General features: G+C 36.0%; 1 protein-coding gene across 1 annotated transcript in view; it reads left to right on the top strand.

Annotated features, from left to right (window-relative positions):
* MYO15A (myosin XVA) overlaps positions 1–21,488 on the top strand; it is a 1,299,796-nt gene that overhangs the window by 1,134,506 nt on the left and 143,802 nt on the right. The window contains exon 62 of the mRNA XM_044070057.1: positions 1,809–1,942. Within this exon, the coding sequence (XP_043925992.1) occupies positions 1,809–1,942 (134 nt within the window). The remainder of the gene's footprint in view (positions 1–1,808; positions 1,943–21,488) is intronic.

Genomic DNA, 21,488 nt, shown 5'->3' with positions numbered 1-21,488 from the left:
TATTCATTTATCATAATGTCAAGTCATTTTCTTGTATTACTGTCATTACTTATTTTGCTTAGTATATTTATCACCCCTTGGCTGTAGGATAACTCAAAAAACATGTGACCCAGATGGGTTTTGCTACACTAGCATTCACTGTTACCTCTCTATCAAAATAAGCTTTCGTAGGTGAGGTATTTTTGAGTTGTAAGCATGCATTCTTTCATTTCCTGTTTGTGTGTGTGTGTGTGTGTGTGTGTGTGTGTGTGTGTGTGTGTGTGTGTGTGTGTGTGTGTGTGTGTGTGTGTGATATGGAAGAAAGGCCAGCAAATCGACTTCTATTTCCTAGCTCTGCCTAGTAATCCGTCTGTGGATAGCATCAGCTTTTCATAGAATTGCAACAGCAGTTGAATGCGATTTGACAGTACTGTGTAGTTAGATGCCATGAGAATAATTCAGAGTCAGTGGTAGCCATAGGGGCATTGGTTACTTGTAGTGACCAAGTATAACTTGTTTACAAACTTTGTCTTTCTGAACAGCCACCCCTATTTACAAAGGATTTTGTCAATTATGTGTTGGGTTTTATGGGTGATTATGACCTTTGCACCTTCCTAACTAAAATAACCATCAAGCCACATTAGGCAAATCATAATCTTGGTGCTTAAAACAGTGTAACTATTAACTATGCTGCCAGCACAGATCGTTCCCTCTGTCACTACAAGTAACCATTGCTGGCATGGTCAATCAAAGAGACAGATGGAAGGGATAACACAGCATGTTAGGGGAAACAATAATGTGCATGTTGGAGGGGTATATGTTGGAGATGTATAGTGGATGTTCTGTAGCCATATGTAAGGCATGCACAGTATGTTGTGTCATCACTGAATGATTACATCCCAGTCAGGAAAAGTGATGGTGGTGAGGGAATCCAATGTTGTGTCATCACTGAATGATTACATCCCAGTCAGGAAAAGTGATGGTGGTGAGGGAATCCAAATGGTAAGATAACATTAGCTTTCTGCAGACTTTGTGGATGGTTGTTTGATACCTCAACATGCGGCATCACATTTGTGGCTCAGAAGAATGTTTGCCTGTAGTCTGGCAGTTTGCTAGTTGATAGATAAAGAGTTTGTCAGGTAGTCAGAGGAAACATTAAAAAAAATAAACATAAAAATAAAAGTTTGATAATTGTATGATGTGTTTAACTGATAAATGCTGTGAAATCTTCAATGTAAGTTTACATAATAAAATATTTAGTATACTCATTTTTCTTATTTTCCCAGAAAGCAATTAGGAATTTTGAGGGCTTATCATGACACTGGTGCTAACACATTTCATTATCTGCCTAGTTTTTTCATTGCAATAGCTGGTAAGTGGTTTTATTATTTATAGCAGTGTCAGTAGCACAACAAAGAGCACACTCACCATTAGTGGGTTCTATTCCCACACCAGGAAGTTCAATTTATGATAGTGCAGTGTAAGGAGGGTACTGCACAGTAGCACCAATACCACCTTGGGTCTCTGAAAAGAGGTTAGCAAAGGAAAAATAAACAATTAGGAAGGGATCATATTATTTATTTGTTAAGTCGGTAATTTATGCTGCATAGACTGCTAATTTCTGAATGCAAATGATGAGCAGTGGGCAGGATAAGTACCTGTAATTAACAGGTGTACTCAGCTCTTTCACATCGTAGTAGTGTAACTGCACAAGATATACTATCAACTAGAGGTTATTGTATTAATCAACAATAGTCCGATGAGGTTCTATTGACATTAGCAGCTGTCAGGCTTTCTGAAACAAGGATACTCGTTTTGTTTTGTTGCAGACGTGAAGTACAGGAGTATATCCCCTCTCAGTTCTTCGCACAGCTACGACCTCAGCAGTGGATGAATATTGTAATGCAGCATATGCAACAGATACAAGCATTAAGCCCACACCAGGCCAGAGCCCAATTCTTAGGTAAGTGTGACTCACATGTTTGCTGTCCAAAATGCAGTGAAACAGCATTTGAGATGAAAAGTGTCTGAAAAGTTGCAGTTTGCCACTGGCATAGCTCAAGTTGAAAAAAAAATGGTTAAAAAAAGCTCATTGTTACATTGCTGTTTCATCATCCTCTTTATGCCTCAAGTGTAGATTGCATTTACGGAGTCTGAAATGTTGGTTGGTTTTTAGACACAGCAACAGAGCAGGCATACAGTAATGAGATGGTAAGTTTCAAAGTTAATGTCTGATTTAAAAATAAAGATGTATGTTAGAATGCTTTTATATTGGTTCATAACGTTTGCACATTATGACATGGGCCAGAATGTTGACTCCTAATTGCTCAAGAGCAGATTTCAGCAGGCAGTAATCCCAAAAGACTAGCTAAAATTCCAGTCCTTAAACTATAGATAATTGTCAGAATTCCAACAGCGCATTTGCTGATTGCAGGAAACTCTCCTTGAGTGAGGTGATCATCATATCAGTTATTTATCATATCTTTTAGAAACTTATGCTACTACTAAACTTATTCTTACAATTTTGTGTGGATATAATAGTAAATATTATGCTCTACCCCTGACTTTGGGTCTTTCCCACTCTCCCTTATTTTTTTTTTCAATTGCTTCTAACCCTAAAAGATAAGAGAGCTCAGGGCATACCTCACAAGTGCACCTCATTATAAGGAATATTCCTTATTTGGGGTGTTAAAATTCCATGTTGCCTGTGGTGCCACAGTGAAAGGGTCTGTCAGACATTCAGTACTGGGATTGTTTTTCACTGATAACCATTGCAAATAGTACTGAATCATATTAATTAATCAAAAAATATATAAGTAGGGCATTTTTACTATCCTGTTTGCTTCCTAACTAAAGTTGTTAGTAAATATTCCATATTTTTATCAATTTGTTCCACATTATGTGAGGTAGTGTTCCTCATTTTAGAGATGGAAGGGTGAGAGCTATGGCTCAGATCATTCCTTCTAGCTGTACCTGATTTTGAGTCAAATTTTGGTTTCAGACTGCATTCACTCAATAATGATAGATTTGACTTCTAGAATTTCAGACTTCAGGTCCTTTAGAAAATACACAACAGTGCAAAATCTTTTACTCCAGCTACTAAAGTATCACAAACCTAACAGTATTACATTTAAAATCTGGACAACCTGCATAAAAAGAATTAAGAAAGTCGATAAATTCTTTAAAAGCACAATAAAAAGCACACAGCTTTTAAAGAAAGTATTAACATTTTCATATGTGTCTTTAAGAATGTGAAAAAACTAGGGCAACCTGCAGTAATGGGGGGAAAGGAAACAGCGCAATAACAGCAGAATCTTTATAAACTCAATTATTTTATTGTGCTTTAAGGAACTATTTAGGTTTCTTGACTGCATTTTTTATTTTATACATCTATGCTGTTTGGACTATTTTCAAGCTCAGCTCTTTTCTCCAGTAAATAAGCACTTGACATAATACTGAAATGTCAATGATTCTCCAGAACAAACTATTTCACCTCATATTTTTACACTGCCCTCATAAGATTTTTTAATAGTCTCATGAAGATAGCACCAGAGATTAACATTTCATACTTAATTCCTCAACAAAATGACATGCATGTTGATGCAAAACATGTCCTGTTCTATTAATGTTCTAAGTGATTTGGCAGGGTGAGTAGAGTAATGTAATGTATAACTGTCCCTGATTTTGGGACCACTTTGTCATTCATTAATTTGAGCTTTACCACTGATTCCTGCACAGGTGCAACACCTGGTTAATTTTTCTAAGTAAATTCGAATTGAAATATTTAGCAACTATATTTAGTAGCTGATTGTGAAACTATGTTCCGATTCAGGAGCTAAAAAAAAAAAATAGTAGTTGAGAGCTGATGCTCAGAATATACCAGGAGGGTTGCAGTAAATATAATAAGTGAAATAATTACAGGACAATGTAGCATGACAGTTTCTATACACTGTGTGAACTGTTTCCATCTGAAGTCTCTTGTACAAACTGCTGGTTGTACAAATGTAACTAGAACTTATTTAGTCAAACAAATGAGCATTTGACCAAGTGAAATGCAACTATATATATATATATATATATATATATATATATATATATATATATATATATTGCGAGTACACCAATAAGTGCTGCCACTCAAAACGGATTACAAGACAGATAACATAGACGGAGTTACTTCTAAAAACTGTTCGGCTTTATTAAGTGTAAAAACACTAAAAACTACTTGGAAAAACAGACTGACAGAAAACATAATAATCAAGTGAAGTTAAGCACTTTCACCCACTGTATCTGGGCTTCTTCAGAACTAACTGATTTAGTTCATTATAGGGTATTATATGCTTTTTTTGGCGCCAATTAAAATTCAAATTATTTAAAGGGCAATGTCACCCCACTGTTGCTCGAATATCATTCATAATATACTTAATATAATGCATTGTATTTATATTTATACTTCCAAATTATGTAACATTCAATAAATTCCTATAACCTAAAATCAATTATCTAATGAATGCAATAAATAATTAATAAATAATAAATGAATAATATGATGAATATTTAAAATCCCTAATACAAATTCATAAACACTGCATTTTCTGTTTCATCAATGACATGATATAATATAAAACATTCCAGAATGAGTGCAATAATGTGACAACTATATATAATATTGTTAATATACATTAAAAACATCTATGTACAATCTGTAAATGTATATTATATGTTAATACTGTAATATAATAATATTCAGTGACATTATTAAAAAATAAATAAATAATTAAGAAATGAAATAAATAATCCTATTAAAACAATTAAAATCAATGGACATCAAGATCAGTATATTAGTGACTCTAGTACAATGTATTTTGATGGTATGTTTAATTTTTTAGACACAGTGCATTTTAATGAAATGCTAGTGGTGGAAGATAGTGATGAATTGGACACTTTATTAACCTTGATGGATAAAAAAATGTTGGTGCCTGATGTTATCATGAACAGTAAAAATGATTTTAAAATATACAACTATTCTAGTAAGTTGCTAACTGTTGAACATGCTGATTTATTGGCTAAGGGTACGACTTTTGTACCAAGTAGAAGAGGTGATCTCACACAGACATTGATTGATCTAAAATTATTTGTGCAGAAATTGAATTGTAAGGCATGGTTTAACAGTGATGTAATGGGTGAACCAGTAACATTAAGAAAGCCAAGTAAGTTTAACCCCCCTACTAACAATTACATAGCAGTGTATGATAAAGTTTGCGAGATTGATATTAGGAGGGCTATGAGTAATAAAAACAAAAATGGAAATGCAAGTAGCAATTTAAACAAACAAGAGTTAGATTTGTTGGCTGATTTAGCAAACGATAAAACAACTAGGGTAATGAAGCCTGATAAGGGGAACGGTTTGGCTGTAATGAATTCCGTTGACTATTCCAATGCAATGAGTTTATTATTAATGGATGGAACATATGAGGAAAGTTCTCTAAACTAGATCAACATTATGAATAGGAATATTGATTTAGCCTTAGAACATATGGCGTTAGGGGGACAAATTGATGAAAATGAGTTTAAATTTTTAAGGAATGACTATCCTATGGTCCCTAAAATATTTGGAATACCCAAATTACATAAAGGCCTTAACAATCCAGCCTTTAGACCAATTGTAGATGGACAAAGGGCCAAAACATCTTTTATCAGTAAGTATTTGGATAATAAATTGAGGAAAGGGTTGGGTATTTATGGATTCATATGTTGTGACTCATGGAATTTTTTGGAAAAAAATAATCAAGTTCAAGTGGTAGAAAATATGTATTTAGTAACCATAGATGTTTGTAATTTATTTTCTGTTATCCCCCACAAAATTGCAATCCTTTGGATGGAATTGCAGTTATTAAAAACGGGTATCTTTGGCCAAGATGAAATTAATAAATTATCAGTACTTATGGAAATGGTCCTGTGTAATAATTATATATTTTTTGAGGGACAGTATTACAAACAGGCTACTGAAGTGGCCATGGGAGCAGCTTGTGCCCCAATTTTTGCCAATTATGTGATGGCATATTGGGAGCAGCAATACATATTTGAGAGTGCTTTTGGTAAATTTATTAAGAGTTTTACCTAATTTTTGGATGACATGTTTCTAATTTGGGATGGGCCTTTGGAAGGTTTAGAATCCTTCTTTGAATATATTAATGGTACAACCAATTTTTTTAAATTTAAGCATACTTATAGTAAAGTAAGTATTACTTATTTGGATGTAAATTTGGAGGTGGATTACAGGGATAGAAAGTTTATTTCTAAAATATATCATAAACCAACTTTTTCTACTGCTTATCTGGATTACACAAGTTGGCATCCCCACTTCAAAAAAAGGCTATAGTAAAGGGGCAGATGGTCAGGGCTGCCCGCATGGTAAGTGAGGAAGCAAAGTTTAAGGATGAAGTAAAATTTATTGGTCATTTATTTTTAAGGAGGGGGTATCCTAATAGGATGATTCAGAGAATATCTAGTGAGGTGGTAGCAAAAAGAATTAATAGAACTTACAAGCCTATTATTAGGGACCGCTCAGTAGGATTGAACCCATGTAAGATTGATTTTTTGACCAGTAAAAGAGCTAATATAAATGGGCCCCTTAGTTTTATTACAACCTACAATTTAGATAGTGACAATATTGTGGAAATAATTAAGTGAAAGTGGGGTATCTTGGCATGTGATGAGCGATTGACAGGTAAGATAGGTAAGAGTCCAGGGGTAAGTATACAAAAAAGATAGATCCTTCAAGAATATTTTGGAGGTAAGTGGGTCTATTGATAGTAGAAAAACTTCTCAAGCTTGTATAGGCCCCTGTAGAGAAAATGGAAACTATAAGTGTGGTATGGGGGTTTACTGTAGGAACATCATGGAAACAAAATACATTTTTTGAGTTAAATAATAGAACAGTGCATATTATGGGTCGGTTTAATTGTAACAGCAAGAATGTGGTGTATTTGGCCAAATGCCAGGTATGCCCAGCATTCTATGTTGGAAAACCTTGTAGAACATTTAAGGATAGAATGAGAGAACATCTCTATGATATAAAGAATGTAAAAATTATGAATGCATTGAGTAGACATATTCAGGAATGCCATGACCACAACTTCAAATTTTTGGTATTGCAACAAATTGTTAAGGTTGTTGAAAAAGGTACCTTGGACCTGCATTTGGATTTATGTGAACTGAGATGGCAGTTGAAACTGAATGCCACCTATTTCCCACACATCAACAAGGCAATTAATATTATGTGTGTATTAAAAATAAAACATATTTTAGGTTAATGTGATTTTAAAATGTTGAATTAATTGGTTCAAAGAGTGCTTGTAACAAAAAAAAATATTAATGTTTTTAGCAATGGATAGTGTGTGGTAGGATTTAGTTATTTAGTGAAGTTTAAATTAATGCTTTAGGTTCACTAGAATATATATTAATATATATTTTTATTTTATGGTATCAAAGGTATATATACATTTATACATACAACAGTTTATACACATTTGTGGTTTATAGGATTTTAAATATTATTTATGTGTATTCTTTAGAAAAATTGTTTAATAAATTATTTATATAGGTAGTTTAAATATATTTCTAATACTTGATAAAACACTAGCATAGGAAATGTTATGAGATTAATGCACTATGATGTTGAAATATAAAAATATATTGATTTTGGTTTTAAATGCATATTAACATTTTATTGGGGACTGGTTAGTGTAATAAACTAATTAATGAATTGGGTGGGGTTGTTTTAGGGTATTAAAGAAGGTGTGTGTGCTATGCCAAAAACACCTCCGCTGGCTTTACAATGAAGGGCTGCCCTCCTACAAATACCAAACCTCAAAGGTACGAAAAGATAAAACACAAGATGTTGTTGTATATCCAAAAGACCACTCGTAGTTGAACCAGGACAAAATATTTAATAACATGAATCCACAAACATGAACAGAACAGAACTGGGACTGGGCGCGCTTTCGTCAAAGTCAAATAAAACTTCATCAGAATCCCAGAAGGTGTGTGTGCTATATTATTTGCTCTGAGGAAGTCCCGACTGAGGGAAGAAAGCACTAAACTTGTAGAAATAAAAACTTGTGGAAATAAAAGGTTGGATTATACGTTTTGGATACTTTTCTGGTTGTGGAGTGGACATTCTTCATTGGTTTGTGATTTCTGCATTGGTTACTTAGATAATGACATCTGTTCGGTCACTGATACATGGTTCGAGGCCACGAAGAGCACCCCAGCCACGTAAGGCTACAATCCCTTCCACATGTTCAGAACTCAAAATGACCATGAAAGAACCTAAGGTGGGTGTGTATAAATTTTCATTAAAGCCAAGTACACCTCAAGACTACCCCACATCCAACTGACTATAGGCCCCCCACCATGAACCAAGAAAAGCACACTGCCTACCTGATCTTACTGGATTCACTAATCATACAGCCCAACACCTTAGTTATGGGAGATTTCAACCATCCTTCCATCGACTAGGTGACAAACGTGCACAAACATGCTTGCCTGCCCAAAGGCTCCTGGACTTTGTCAATACAAATGCTCTGTAACAGATAGTCTGCACCTCAATAAGGGCCTCAAATGTTCTAGACATAGTACTCACCAACATGAGGGGTCACTGCACTCTCCCCTATGTGATGCCCTCCCTGGTAATGTTGGACCTTAAATCAGTCTCATTTTAAGTAACTATTGAACCTGTCACCACCACAGGAGCAAAAAATCTAAAAAACTTTTCCAAGGCAAACTACAACCTACTAAGGGATGGTGTAACAAGTTTTCTACCCCCGCAATCACAGGCAACAATGTCTCCTATGCAGAGGTGTACACAAATGTCCTGTATAAACACTTAAGCAACTGCATAGACTCGGCTGTACCTGACCAGATTAAAACCAGGTCTTCCAGAAAAAAACAAGCCACCCTGGTGGACCTGAAGTATAAACAGATTATATAACAAAAGGAATAAATGGATGTCTAAGAACAAAAGAGAACTAACTCAGCAGAGGAAGAATTCCCTCCACAGCTTGAACAAGCAAATCATAAATCTTGTAAAGTCTTCTAAAGCTAATTATGAAGCTAAAATAGCATCCCTAGTTAAGGATAATTATAAGGCATTCTTTAACTATGTCTGAAATCTAAAAAGGAATGCTCAGCTATGTGCCACACTGGTAGTAGATGGAACCACTCATACTTTACTGGAGGAAATTGCCAACCTGCTAGCTAACAGATTTGGTGCAACCTTCATCCCCCCACGTCCCCACCAGCCATACCCCAAAGCATACCTGACACCAGTCCTCTGCCTAGCATCTCCAGTTTCTCAATAATACCCGAGTAGGGAATTGTGTCAAAAGCCTTGGTTAGATCAAGATAGTCAGTATGCACTGTCTTACCTTCATCCAGGGCTTTGGTGACTTTCTCAAATAAGTCTATTAGGTTTACTAAGCATGATCTACCCTTAATGAAGGCAAACTGGGTTGGATCTAGAGTGTGAAGGACACCTATGACCTTGCTGATAGGGTCCATGATGATTCTTTCCATGGTCTTGCAGATGAGGCTGGTAAGACTTATGGGTCTTTAGTTCCCAGGGTCAGTTGATGGCTCCGCTTTGAACAAGGGAATTAATGTTGCTGTTCTCCACATTGAATGATTCTTTGCTCAGGATACTTCTCTTGGTGCGAACCTCCTGTATAACATCATACACCAAAGAAATTGGGTAACCACTGTGTAAAAACATGTTTTTTAGAAGTTCACATTCAGATATGAAGTCATCCCATTTAGTGACCATTCTAGCTGCCCTCACGAATTGTCCCTTTAGGACAGCTCGTTTCTGTGTATGTGGATGGCAGCTTCCATAGTGCAAAAAACGATTACTGTAGGTTTCCTTGCAGAAGATTTTTGATATAAAGGAATTAGTTTCATAATCTTTTCTCAATAGAACATCTAAGTAAGAAATCTGGTTAAAATCCTTAACAGCTGTAAATTTTAAAAAATAAGTAGTTTGATTAATGTAATTCACAAAGTCATCAACTAATGTACTTCCACCATTCCACAAAATAAATATATCATCTAAAAAGCGTAGGTATATCTTAAAATACTGAAAAAATGTAGATGGAAAAATGTATTGTTCTTCCCATACACACATGACTATATTTGCGTATAGGCCTCTGCATGGAGAATCCATAGCTACTCCCTCATTCTGTAAGAATAATTTACCACTGAATATTATAAAGTTGTTTTTAAGTACAATGTCCAGCAGCTGTTCATACAGGTTGAATTTACTTTGTGTGAAGCCCCTTTTAGTCAGGAAATTATTTACCCATTCGATACCAGTCCCATGTGGTATGACAAAATATAAATCTTTTACATCCACAGTAATTAATATATCTGTTTTATCAAATTGGGCTTGTTTTATCCTGGTCAGAAAGTCCCAAGAGTCTTTGCACAAGTGAGATTCTGCCATAACAAACTGTTTTAATTTTCCATCCAAGTATTTGGCTATAGGATTAGTTATCGAACCTTGTGCATCGACAATGGGTCTCATAGGTGGTTTTATAATATTCTTATGGATTTTAGGGACTTCAGACAAGACAGGTGACGTGGGATGTATTAGTTATGTAATTTAACTCATCCATATCAATACTACTCTCAATAAAAAGATCATATAAAATACCCCTTATACGCCTATGTGCTCCATTCATTTCATTTATGGAACTTGGGCTATAAGTATGACTGGTTAAAATTTCCTCCATGTTATGTAAGTAATCACTTTTATTAAAAATAACCATACCACCCCCCTTGTCAGGTTTTATTAACCTGATATTTTTAGAATTCATTAACATTTTTAAATCATTGTTCTCAGTTCTAGTCAGATTGTACCTCCTTTTGCAATGTTTGTCAATAGTTCGGAGGTCCAATTCACACATTTTTTCATAAACTTCTAAATTGGGGTGTAGGGGTGGGTTATATGAACTAGAAACATAAAATGGATTAATCAATTGCATATTTGGCTGAAATAAAAAATACAAATTTAGTTTACGCACAAATCATTTTAGATCAATAATAGTTTGAACTAGATTCATGTTCTGATTATGGACAACTGTTAACCCCCTTGATAACAAATCACAAATAGATGTATCAAATTCTAAATGAGAGTAATTATACACAGTAAAATCATTTCCTCTATTAGTCAGAATTTTAAGTTCAGGGTGAATGTTAGGGCTCATTGCCTGCGACCTCACCATGGTCCCTTGTAATTAATTCCGATAGCTCTGCTATTAGATCTATTTTAGAGAAAATTTGTTTTTGTTGAATGATTCTTTGCTCAGGAATAAATTAGATATACATCCCCCCATTGTGTACAAAAAAGGTTACAACCTCAAGAAATGTTTTGAGACTACTTTTAATAACAACCGTCAAGGCTACATATATAAATGTGGTCGATGTAAACTTTGTAACCTTATTTTAGAAACCTGTGGGGTTCTTGTAAATGGGCAATATATAAAGATCATGGGAAGATTTTGTTGTTTTTCTGAAAAGGTTGTTTATTGTGCTATGTGTACCCATTGTGTGTCATTTTATGTGGGGAAAACAGAAAGGAAATTGAAAGAAAGGATGGGTGAACATCTTAGAGCTATTAGAGACAAAGTTGAAAATAATGCTTTAGCAAAACACATTTGCTTAAGCCCCACACATCAGTTCAAATTAATTGTTTTAGATATTTAAAAAAAAAATGATAGTGGGGAGCATGGCCAGCCCATTTAGAAAAAATGGAATTGGGGTGGCAAATTCGCCTGTGCGCACATTTTTGGCCAGGCCTGAATGAGTCTCTTTCCCTTAACAGCATATTAAAATTAAAATCTTTGGAGAGATAATTTATTCTATTTATTTTTCCATCATCAATATTCATAATGGCTATTATACCCTGTTATATTTACTATTATATTTTCTATTATTATTAGTATTATACTTTTATTATTCATCATACTTGCATTTCATACATAAAACATATACATTTATACACCACCAAACTATGCGTGCGTTCAGCATATTGTGGTCATAATTTTTCATTATTTTATTTTACATTTATAACTATTTATGTGGGTATTACACGTACTCTCAGTATTGGGGTTGTTTATTATATTCTTAAGGTTTTACAATGGTTTTAGAATGCAATTATTTGAGGTATAGTCAGCTTATTTATATGACTACACCTTTTAGATATGCTTCTGTCTTGTGTATTTAAGGTGGGGGGGGGTCAATTTGCTGTCAATTTGCTGACATCGTGTTTTTTGCGAAATGGACCAATAGTATTAAAAGGAGGGAATTTCAAATGGTTTTAACAGAAGGAAGTGATGTTTCTTATTGTCAGAAGAAGTTTGTCAGTGTGACAAACGAAAGCACTTACCTGGATTATTGCTTTTTATTTATTGTACTTTGGATTATTTTAATTAAAAGGTCTTCTTTTGCTGCCAGACCAGATTCTACTTTTTCATTTCAAATGGCACAAGAGTCAGTCACTCTAGGGTTCTTAACCAAGACTGTCACATTAACAGAGTGTGCTGGAGGGACAGATGTATCTCCCAGCGATCGCCGCTATTCTGGAATAAACTTCCAATTTCCATGAAGCCGAGCTCCTCACTGACCCTATTCAAGTGTAACCTGGACAAATGGATGGGAGACCACAAATTCACTTGGGGGGGTACCCATGTCCCTCATGGACAGGGGTAGTTGGTGTTAATCATAGACTCACTCTGAGAATGACATCCATCTTAACCAAGGACAATTGAGACAACTCAGGATTTATATGGCTATTTTTGTAAGGGCTCTAGGGCTGCTAGCCTAGTTACCTGCTATGAGCATATGAACAAGCTACCTCACCGGCTGGATCTCCTCACACAGGACAAGGGGTCTTTCATCCATCCCCACTTATCTCTGCAACTGACATTGTGGAAGACTGGGTTTTGATTCTTTCCCTTTCAGGCACCTCTTTTCTGAGGATGTGCTCAGGTCTTTACAGAAGTCAAGGAAACCCTCAACCAGAAAATCTTATAGGTCCAAATGGAAGACATTTTCAGTCTGGTGCCATGCTCTTAACCAGGACCCTTTTTCAGTGGGGGTCCCTCTGGTCCTCTCATATTTATGTGAGTTGCTCCAGTCTGGCTTGGTCTATTCTTCTGTGAAGGCCCATTTGTCAGCCATTTCTTCTTGCCTGGCCTTGACTCCTTCATTGACTTCTCATTTTGAGGTCAAGCAATTTCTTAAAAGCATCCTGCATAGTAAGCCTCAAAGAAAGCCTATTACTCTTGCTTGAGACCTTAATTTTGTTCTGGAAAAATTGACTCAGGCTCCTTTTGAGCCTGCAGAGTCTGCTTCTTTGCAACACTGTACCTGGAAGACTGTTTTATTGCTGGCTGTTAGTACTCAGAGGGTTTCTGAGTCCAGGCCCTTATGACCATTCTTCCTTTTTTGTCCCTTCATACTAATCCTTCTTTTATGCCCAAGGTAGTCAATGAGTTGTCCTTGAATCAGTCGGTACATCTCTCTTTGTTTTTTCTGTCTCATCAGTCTGCTACTGAGAGGGTCCTGCATACCTTGAACTTGCACAAACAGCTTGGGTTCTATTTGGATAAAACTAGGACTATTCGTAAGTCTGATAAGATTTGTGTTTTCTTTCATCCCAGGTCTTTGAGTTTGGCTGTTTCTAAGCAGTTCATCTCCTCCTGGATATCTTAGGCCATTTCCTTTTGTTATTCTTTTCATGGCAAATCTCTTTCTGCTTCTATTAGAGCACAATAATAAGAAGGAAGATGTAGCAAGGTAAAGCCACCAATAAAATAGTTAAGAAATACCAAGCAGGGCACTGAAGACGACGAACACTCAGAGGTTCAACAAATAAAATACTTTATTAAACAAAATATTAAGGCCTTAATGACTCACAGCATTTTCGTCCCATCCAGTCAGGACTTCATCGATAACAAACACCCCCTTTGTTCGTCAGTGCCCTGCTTGGTGTTTCTTAACTGCTTCTATTAGAGATCATTCCACTAGGGCTATTGCCTCTTCTGGTGCCTTCTTCAGGAGGTTGGACACCAGTTCCATCCCTGAAGCTGCTACTTGGTCTTCTGTCCATACCTGTACTAAGCATTATAAGTTGGATATGGTTTCTAAGGCCAGAGCAGGTTTTGTTGAAACCACTTTGTGTGGGTTTGTTGAGGGCTGTTCTTAGCCTTCCACCTCCCATTCTGTTTCTTGAGGATTTTTACTGTCCCTTCTGTACTGACTACTGCAACAGTGATATAGAAGGACAGAGTATAGTTGTGTAAAATCTTAGCATAGTAGATGTCCTTCTCTTCAATGTTGCAGTATTCACTCCCTCCCTCCAAACCACTCGTTTATTCTGCATGTTTTTCTTCTGGATGTGCATGGACTCCTTTGTTCTATGACAAATGTTCTCTTCTGAGTAGTTGCATCCGTATCTGCCTTTTACACCCTACATTCTGTGCTGGGATCATAAATGTTATGTACAGTGCAAACAAGATCTCTTTTAAGCGTATTTATACTGGCCGAGCAATGGGCTGCACAGAGTGAGACATTCCTTCTATACTGAATACTGCAACAGTGAAGAGAAAGAAATCTACTGTTATAGTAACATTTTACACAACTGTACTTTCTTCTGCTTCATTTTCTAACCTCTTCACTAGTTCTGTACAAGTAAGAAAGTTAATATCTGGCACAGCATCACGAGAACCAAAATCAAATCTCCAAAAGTACAACTCGCAACAGGCCATCAAAGCAACAACCACACTCAAGAAGTACATTGGTGCTGGTGCATCCTTTCATAGCTGATCTGTAGTCTAATTGCTACATTCATTACTAGCATCTGTCAACACGAACAAATGTAAAGCAACTAATATGGCAGCCATTAGGTGCACAGTTGTATGTGCCTTTGGGGTGCAGGCACTTACAGTATTATCCAAGCTGCATTCTAAGTTGGGTATGGGTCCCACTACTAAATAATGCTTTGTTTTATTGCTCAAAAGCTAACTGGCACCTGGCACAGGAGGACATGTTTATTTTTTCAGTTTGCTGAGATTTTGACACACCCTTGACCTGACTGGTCAACAATCATGTTATTGATTAACAGACCTCGGATGTGGGCCAGGTCACCAGGTCATGAATGAAACAGTTCTTTTCTATCAAAAGGATCAGCAACTAAAATATTTTTACAAATGTGGCTAAATGGGACAGAACACAATTCAGGTAAGGCTGTTAAGGGTTATGTGATTGTGGTACAATTAATGTGTCTTGTATAAATTTCAAGTTTTTTAAACTGGTTAGGAAGCTGAAGTTATGCTGAAACTGGTGTGCTTTTAATTATATATTATCACAATTCAAAAAGCAAGTTTCAAATTGGATTATCCAAACTGTAAGCATTTTAACAGACAGCCTATATTTAATAGGAGATAGAAAGAGCAGAGCTGAATCCACTTAAAACAAATATTCCAGAGCTGCTGTGTGAAAGTGGCAGGCAATGGACATGAAGTGGTTCTCTTTGTTTTTCTAGGCATTCAATTAAAACAAAACATGCACTTTATTTTGTTCCTGATATGTGTTTAGTGCATTACATTGTAATAACTGATTACTTTTGGATTCTTATCCCTTTGACAGCTAATCATTGATGAGACAGAGTGATAACTTCAGTGCTGTATAAATTATCCAATGCAATACATGGGGTTTGGAGATGAAATCCTCTTGTCAGTTACCATCTTTATCACTGAAAAACTTTGCATTATTATTACTGGCTCTTGCAGTTTTTGCATTGAGTTTTGCTTAGTTCTAAATGGCCATGTGGCGCTCTTGGAAGTAAATCATTCAGCTAAAATATGTGGCTAAATTCCGAATTCTGTAAGTCCTTTATAAATTCAACTAGGTTCATCTGGAGAAATGAGTTACTGTCTATTAGGGAGTTATCTCTACCCCAATGTACAGGAGTCTGCAAGGTTAAGAATAATACATAAGAAGAGTGTAGCCCCCTTCACTGGATAGTGAGAAAAGACACACACACACACACACACACACACACACACACACACACACACACACACACACACACACACACACACACACACCTTAACGTTAAATTTTCTCAAATGGACATTTGATAAACTTTTTGTCTGCTTTTTCCATTGTGGAAAGTTATGCTCTCCCAAACATCCTAGATCTGTACTCACAACTTACTTTAAAAAAATGAATATCTCAAATAATTACAGGTAAACTAGAAACAGGGTCAGATATATTGTTTCAGCTCCTTTATTTTTTCTTTTCAACAAAACATACAGCTACTGTGTCTGGCAACACCTACATGCAACTGGTTTATGTAGGAGTGCTTCACATTAAATAATAGAGCACAGTTAACCCCTATACAGAATCTTCAGTTTTATATCAATTGTGTGCTGTTACAGTATCAAGGAGTGTAATCCCTTTGCTTGTGCACATAATAATAGTTGTGTACTGATCTGCAGAAAGTAGAAGAAGCATTTACATTACTGAAACATCTATCATATTATATAGTGATAGATAGGCTCATTTTGTGAATAGGCTAAAAAGTGCCTGAAACTATTGGTCTTCCTGCTGAAGTGATTTTGTTAAATGTACCAATAAACATAGTCTAGGCTCAGAATTATTGATTTTAGTAGAGTTGCTAACTGTAGCAGAGATCTCTTCTGGATTCATTACATACACAGTGTTTTAGAGATGAGAAGTTCAACAGTGTGCTAGTGGTTAACCTAACACTAATCTCCTAACATAAATAAGTTCAACTCAGCTTGAATCATTAACCACCTCTCCAGCAGTTTGCCCACTGCCCAAAGCTTCTAAAGCAGAGACTTCGATTTCAAATTAAGCTAAGTAAATGTTGGTGTAAACAGGTTTCAACACCCTTCCTGCATACGTTATCTTTCTGAAAGTATTACTCAGGAAGTAATTTTATGTCTGATGTAATGTAATAACATTATTCATATTAACTGTTTGCTGCAACATTAACATTCATATTATCTCAGGTTTCACAGCCTATTATAACAAATTATTCCTGATCTAAATAATTCAATATGCTGCTCAATTTAAATATTTTACTGAGTTAATAACTAAAGCAATGACCCTGAGTCTAATATGTCAGTAATGTTTGTGAGTCACATGGTCTCAAGACACTGCTTGCATATTTCACATAACTTGGAAATGTACAGTCATAAAAGATTTGTCTTAAAACTTTTTTAATAACTCAATATTATTCAGTTCTGACATATTTGCTGCTGCATTGTTAGTTTTGCTACTGCTGATACAATGTCGCCATGAAGCATTTTCTATAGTTTTTCTCCATTTTTAGCAGCTACATAAAAAGTTAGCAATCCTGGTAACTGCCGTGGTATATGTAATAAGCTATGTCTGTCTAGGATAAACTAGCAGAAAAACTTAGCTCTGTAGGAAGTGAAAAAAATTATTGTTTTGTGCTGCTGTTTTTCTATCTCAGACATCTGAACTGCATTCTTTTGACTGACTTCTACTTTCAAGTAAAAAGAAAAAATCTGAATCAAGTTTCAAAAGTTGTTCCACACAACCAATGCAGCATTGCCCTTTTGCTAATTATAATTTAAACCCAAGGTCAAAGAACTCTGGAGAAATACATATTCACCTTGTAGTACCCTCTGTTTGTTCAAAGTGCATTTCAATGAAATACAGATTTTTTTTTTTACTAGGTGACAGTAAATTGAACACCTAACTACTAAATTCTTTATTTGCTGATTTTGAAAAGCTATTACGTGTTTTGCTTGCACAAAATTCTCCTTGGGTCTTTATAGAAACCCTATTCAACTGAGGCAGTAAAAGATTACAAGGACCAACAGTAAAACAATTTTCTTGCTAGTATGAAAAAGTGTTTTTTTTTCCTTTTCCATTCATAGTTTATATACTGACCAGATAATCAAGGCTGACTTTGTAGTTTTAAAGTAGTTTATGGTAGTGATCTTCTGTGAAGTAGTAATGTTATCTACCACTATAGGCTAGGGCTGCGGTCATTATTTCTCACTAGCAGGTTCAAGCATGCATTTGTGTTTCATTTTGTAGTTTTCCTGTTGTATCACCCATCTTGACATTGTAAGTATCAATATGCATAAAGTGAAGAAGTGCTGATTATTAGAGTGTAGAGAGCTTAAAGGCCTTCTGGTATAATTAATGAATGTTTTTAGATCAAGGTGGGAGTGCACAACAAACCATGAGATGTTTCACATCATATTCATCTGTATTTAATATGTCTGGGGACATTTTTTATATCATTTTTGCTTCACATTTGGTGTCTGATGAAGCATTTCTGAATAATGCACAAAATTAGCTGTAGAGCATTCTGAAAACTTAATTTACTCACATATCCATCACTGTCAGTAGTATAAAATAACAACGATGAAACTCTGTATACTGTAGATTGCAATGTGAGTACGACCCTGTACATTGTATATAAATGTAAACTTTACTCCTTCTGTCTTAGCAGAGATGTTTGCTATCCTCTGTACACTGCATGTGGCTTATGTTTATATGTTTGTCAGCTGGAGCTTTTCTCCCAGGGCCTCCAATGAAAATTGTTTTTATTGGCCAGTTGGACTTTCCCAGTAATCAAATGCAATCAATAAATAAATATTTTTTTTTTCAAATTCTGTAGTCTGAACAACTGATAACACAAGACGATTATGACAAATTAAAACTGTTATTAATAACAGCTACATGTGGAAACTGAATAAACCTCATTTGAAGCACAGCTAGTACTCACTTTAGTACCTAGTTAAGTGTTAACCACATTTACCAGAGAATATGTGTAAGTATTCTTGAATGCATCATTTCATTTTACATTTGTTCTTTGTTTGCTTTTACTTCACAGTTTTACAGTTTGGTTATCTCATGCAGCAGTTGCTGAGTGTTAGATATCACTGTGGCTTAACAGTTCGATAGTTTGATTGCCAATATACACATAACATTCTATATGGCCTATCCCTGTGTGTGTCAGGCCTCATGCGCATTGCTACTGTTAGCACAAATATGTATATACATTGTTTCTCATCACCTGTACAAAACAGTCATTTGCAGAATAACATAATAGCAGTCCAACTGTAACACAGAAAATGACTGTAAAACTACAGCATCCTCATTTGGTTCATTCTGACAATTACATATCAATTAATCACTGAAGTTTGTAGTTTTCATGTGGGCCAAGGTTGCCTAAGACTGGTCGAGAGAGGGAGGGAGAGATAAACATATAACATACTCAGAAGCAATTGCCAAGCTTCTCCAACAGTCATCACCATTTACCATGATACATTAGACTACAGACTCATGTTTTCACCCCATTATATTCCATGAATTTTAACTGTCTTGTGTGTGTGTTTTTTTTTTTTAATTTTGACATCTTTTAACCCTTATCCCTTGTGGTGCTCCAGTCTTGGACCATCTTTACCGTTAGTCAACCCACTTCTTCCACCCTGCTGACCATGAATCCTATGTATTCAAATAGAGCAGGAATCGCCTTCCCTTGATGAGGTGGGATGATGGCATTAGCTAGTGGACAGGAATGACAAAGGTCTTAACGTTTAGATGGTCTTGCTCTGACTAGCATATTCTTGGTGAGGATGGGTTTCCTATCGTATGCATTGTCTCCTTCCTATTGCACATCAGGGTTCACCTATGTGCATCATAGAGGGGAATAATGACCATGTGCATCATAAAGGAGTATAATGACCATATACTTACAGGGAAACATGCCCCCTCCTTAGCTACTGACATGCCCTTTATGCCAAGATATATTGCTTGCTCATGCTTAGTGTATGGTTTCATCAAGTTTTTAAAAAGACCGGCCTTAGTCACATGACTAACATCAGCTAACATATTTAAAGCAGTACCAACCCAAGTATTTCAAAAACTTAAATATATATACAAAATGCATTTTTTTCAAAACCATCATTTAAAACAATACAAAATAAAAAAAATGGTGAATGAGTGGTTTCTTAATCTAATGAACAGCTGGGGATACCAGGATGAAAGCACTTATCTTTTTATGTGTTTGGTTTTTATTATTTATTAAAGTGTGAATTTATTGGCTGAAAACCCATCTCCATCACACTTATTCAGCTTATTTTGTTAGGGATTCACTATTAAACTTTAACCTCCAGTCAGGCTTCATGCCATTTGAATGGAGACCTATAACACTCATCCTTCTGCACGAGGGTGGACCTTCTACAGATCTCAGCAACTACAGACTCATAAGTCTGACTAGTCTCATATGAAAAGCCATGGAAGGAAGGAATTATCATGGAAATGATAAATAATGACATAGGAAACCTTCAGACACTGGATCCAGCCCTTCTTGGTTTCTTCAATGGAAGAGCATGCCTATACAAACTGGTGTCCTTCTTTGAGAAGGTCACCAAGGGAATGGATGAGGGCAAAACAGTACATACTGCCCACCTTGACCTGGACAAGGCATTTGGTACAATACCCCTGTCAGCATTGTAAACAAACTCATGAAATTAGGCATGGCTATATTACATGCTAGAGAGCCAGCTGGATCTCAGATAGGACCCAGGAAGTTAGGACTGGGGATTCCACCTCCATAAAGTGGCCAGTCACTAGTGGAATCCCTCATGGTTCTGTGATTGTTATGAACCTTTTTTAGCATCTACTTCTTGGAAATCAAGGCCCACGTCAAGAACCTCTGGTTGACCATGTTTTTTGATGATTGCAAGTCAGTAGTCATAGAATCCCCTCCAATATACTAATATCCTCTAGGAAGGGCTAACAGAGACAAATAACTGGTGCCAGAACCACAGTTTAAAACACAGTACCAAGAAATGCATAATGCTACCCTTTATAAAGTTGGCTACCACAGGAAACTACCTCATTGATAACAATCAAGTAACAGTAGACCCAGTAGTCAGGGATTTGAGGATGTATGTAGACAGTAACAAGGCTTTTGATCAACATGTGTCTAAGGTAGTAAGGAAATTATTCTGTGTTGCTTAGTTTATCAGCAAGGATATGGCATTCAGATCCAAGGCATCATAGTTCCATTGTATTTGACTCTTTTCAGACCCATCATTGAGTACAACACCTCCTTCAGTATGTACCTGACCAGGCACATGCAACAGAGGAATGTCCAAAGATTTTCCTCACAAAAAGAATACTGGACATTAACAATATGTCCTATGTGGATTGACTCCAAGCCCTATCCCTATACTCTGTATCCTACAGACTGTTGATGAGAGATCTATGCCTGGCATCCTTGGATCCTGTTCTGATGGACCTTTTGCATATCTGAAAACAAATAGCATAAGAACTACTCAATCCAGGGACTTGCACTTTACCTACAAAATAAATAGGACTTGCTGGAGGGACATGTATGTGTCCCAGAGAATACCCTTTCTTTGGAATAG

Source organism: Protopterus annectens, chromosome 1.part0 (genome assembly GCF_019279795.1).
Source record: "Protopterus annectens isolate FY-2018-M chromosome 1.part0, PAN1.0, whole genome shotgun sequence".
NCBI lineage: Eukaryota > Metazoa > Chordata > Ceratodontiformes > Protopteridae > Protopterus > Protopterus annectens.
This window is presented reverse-complemented; position numbering and strand designations above follow the sequence as displayed.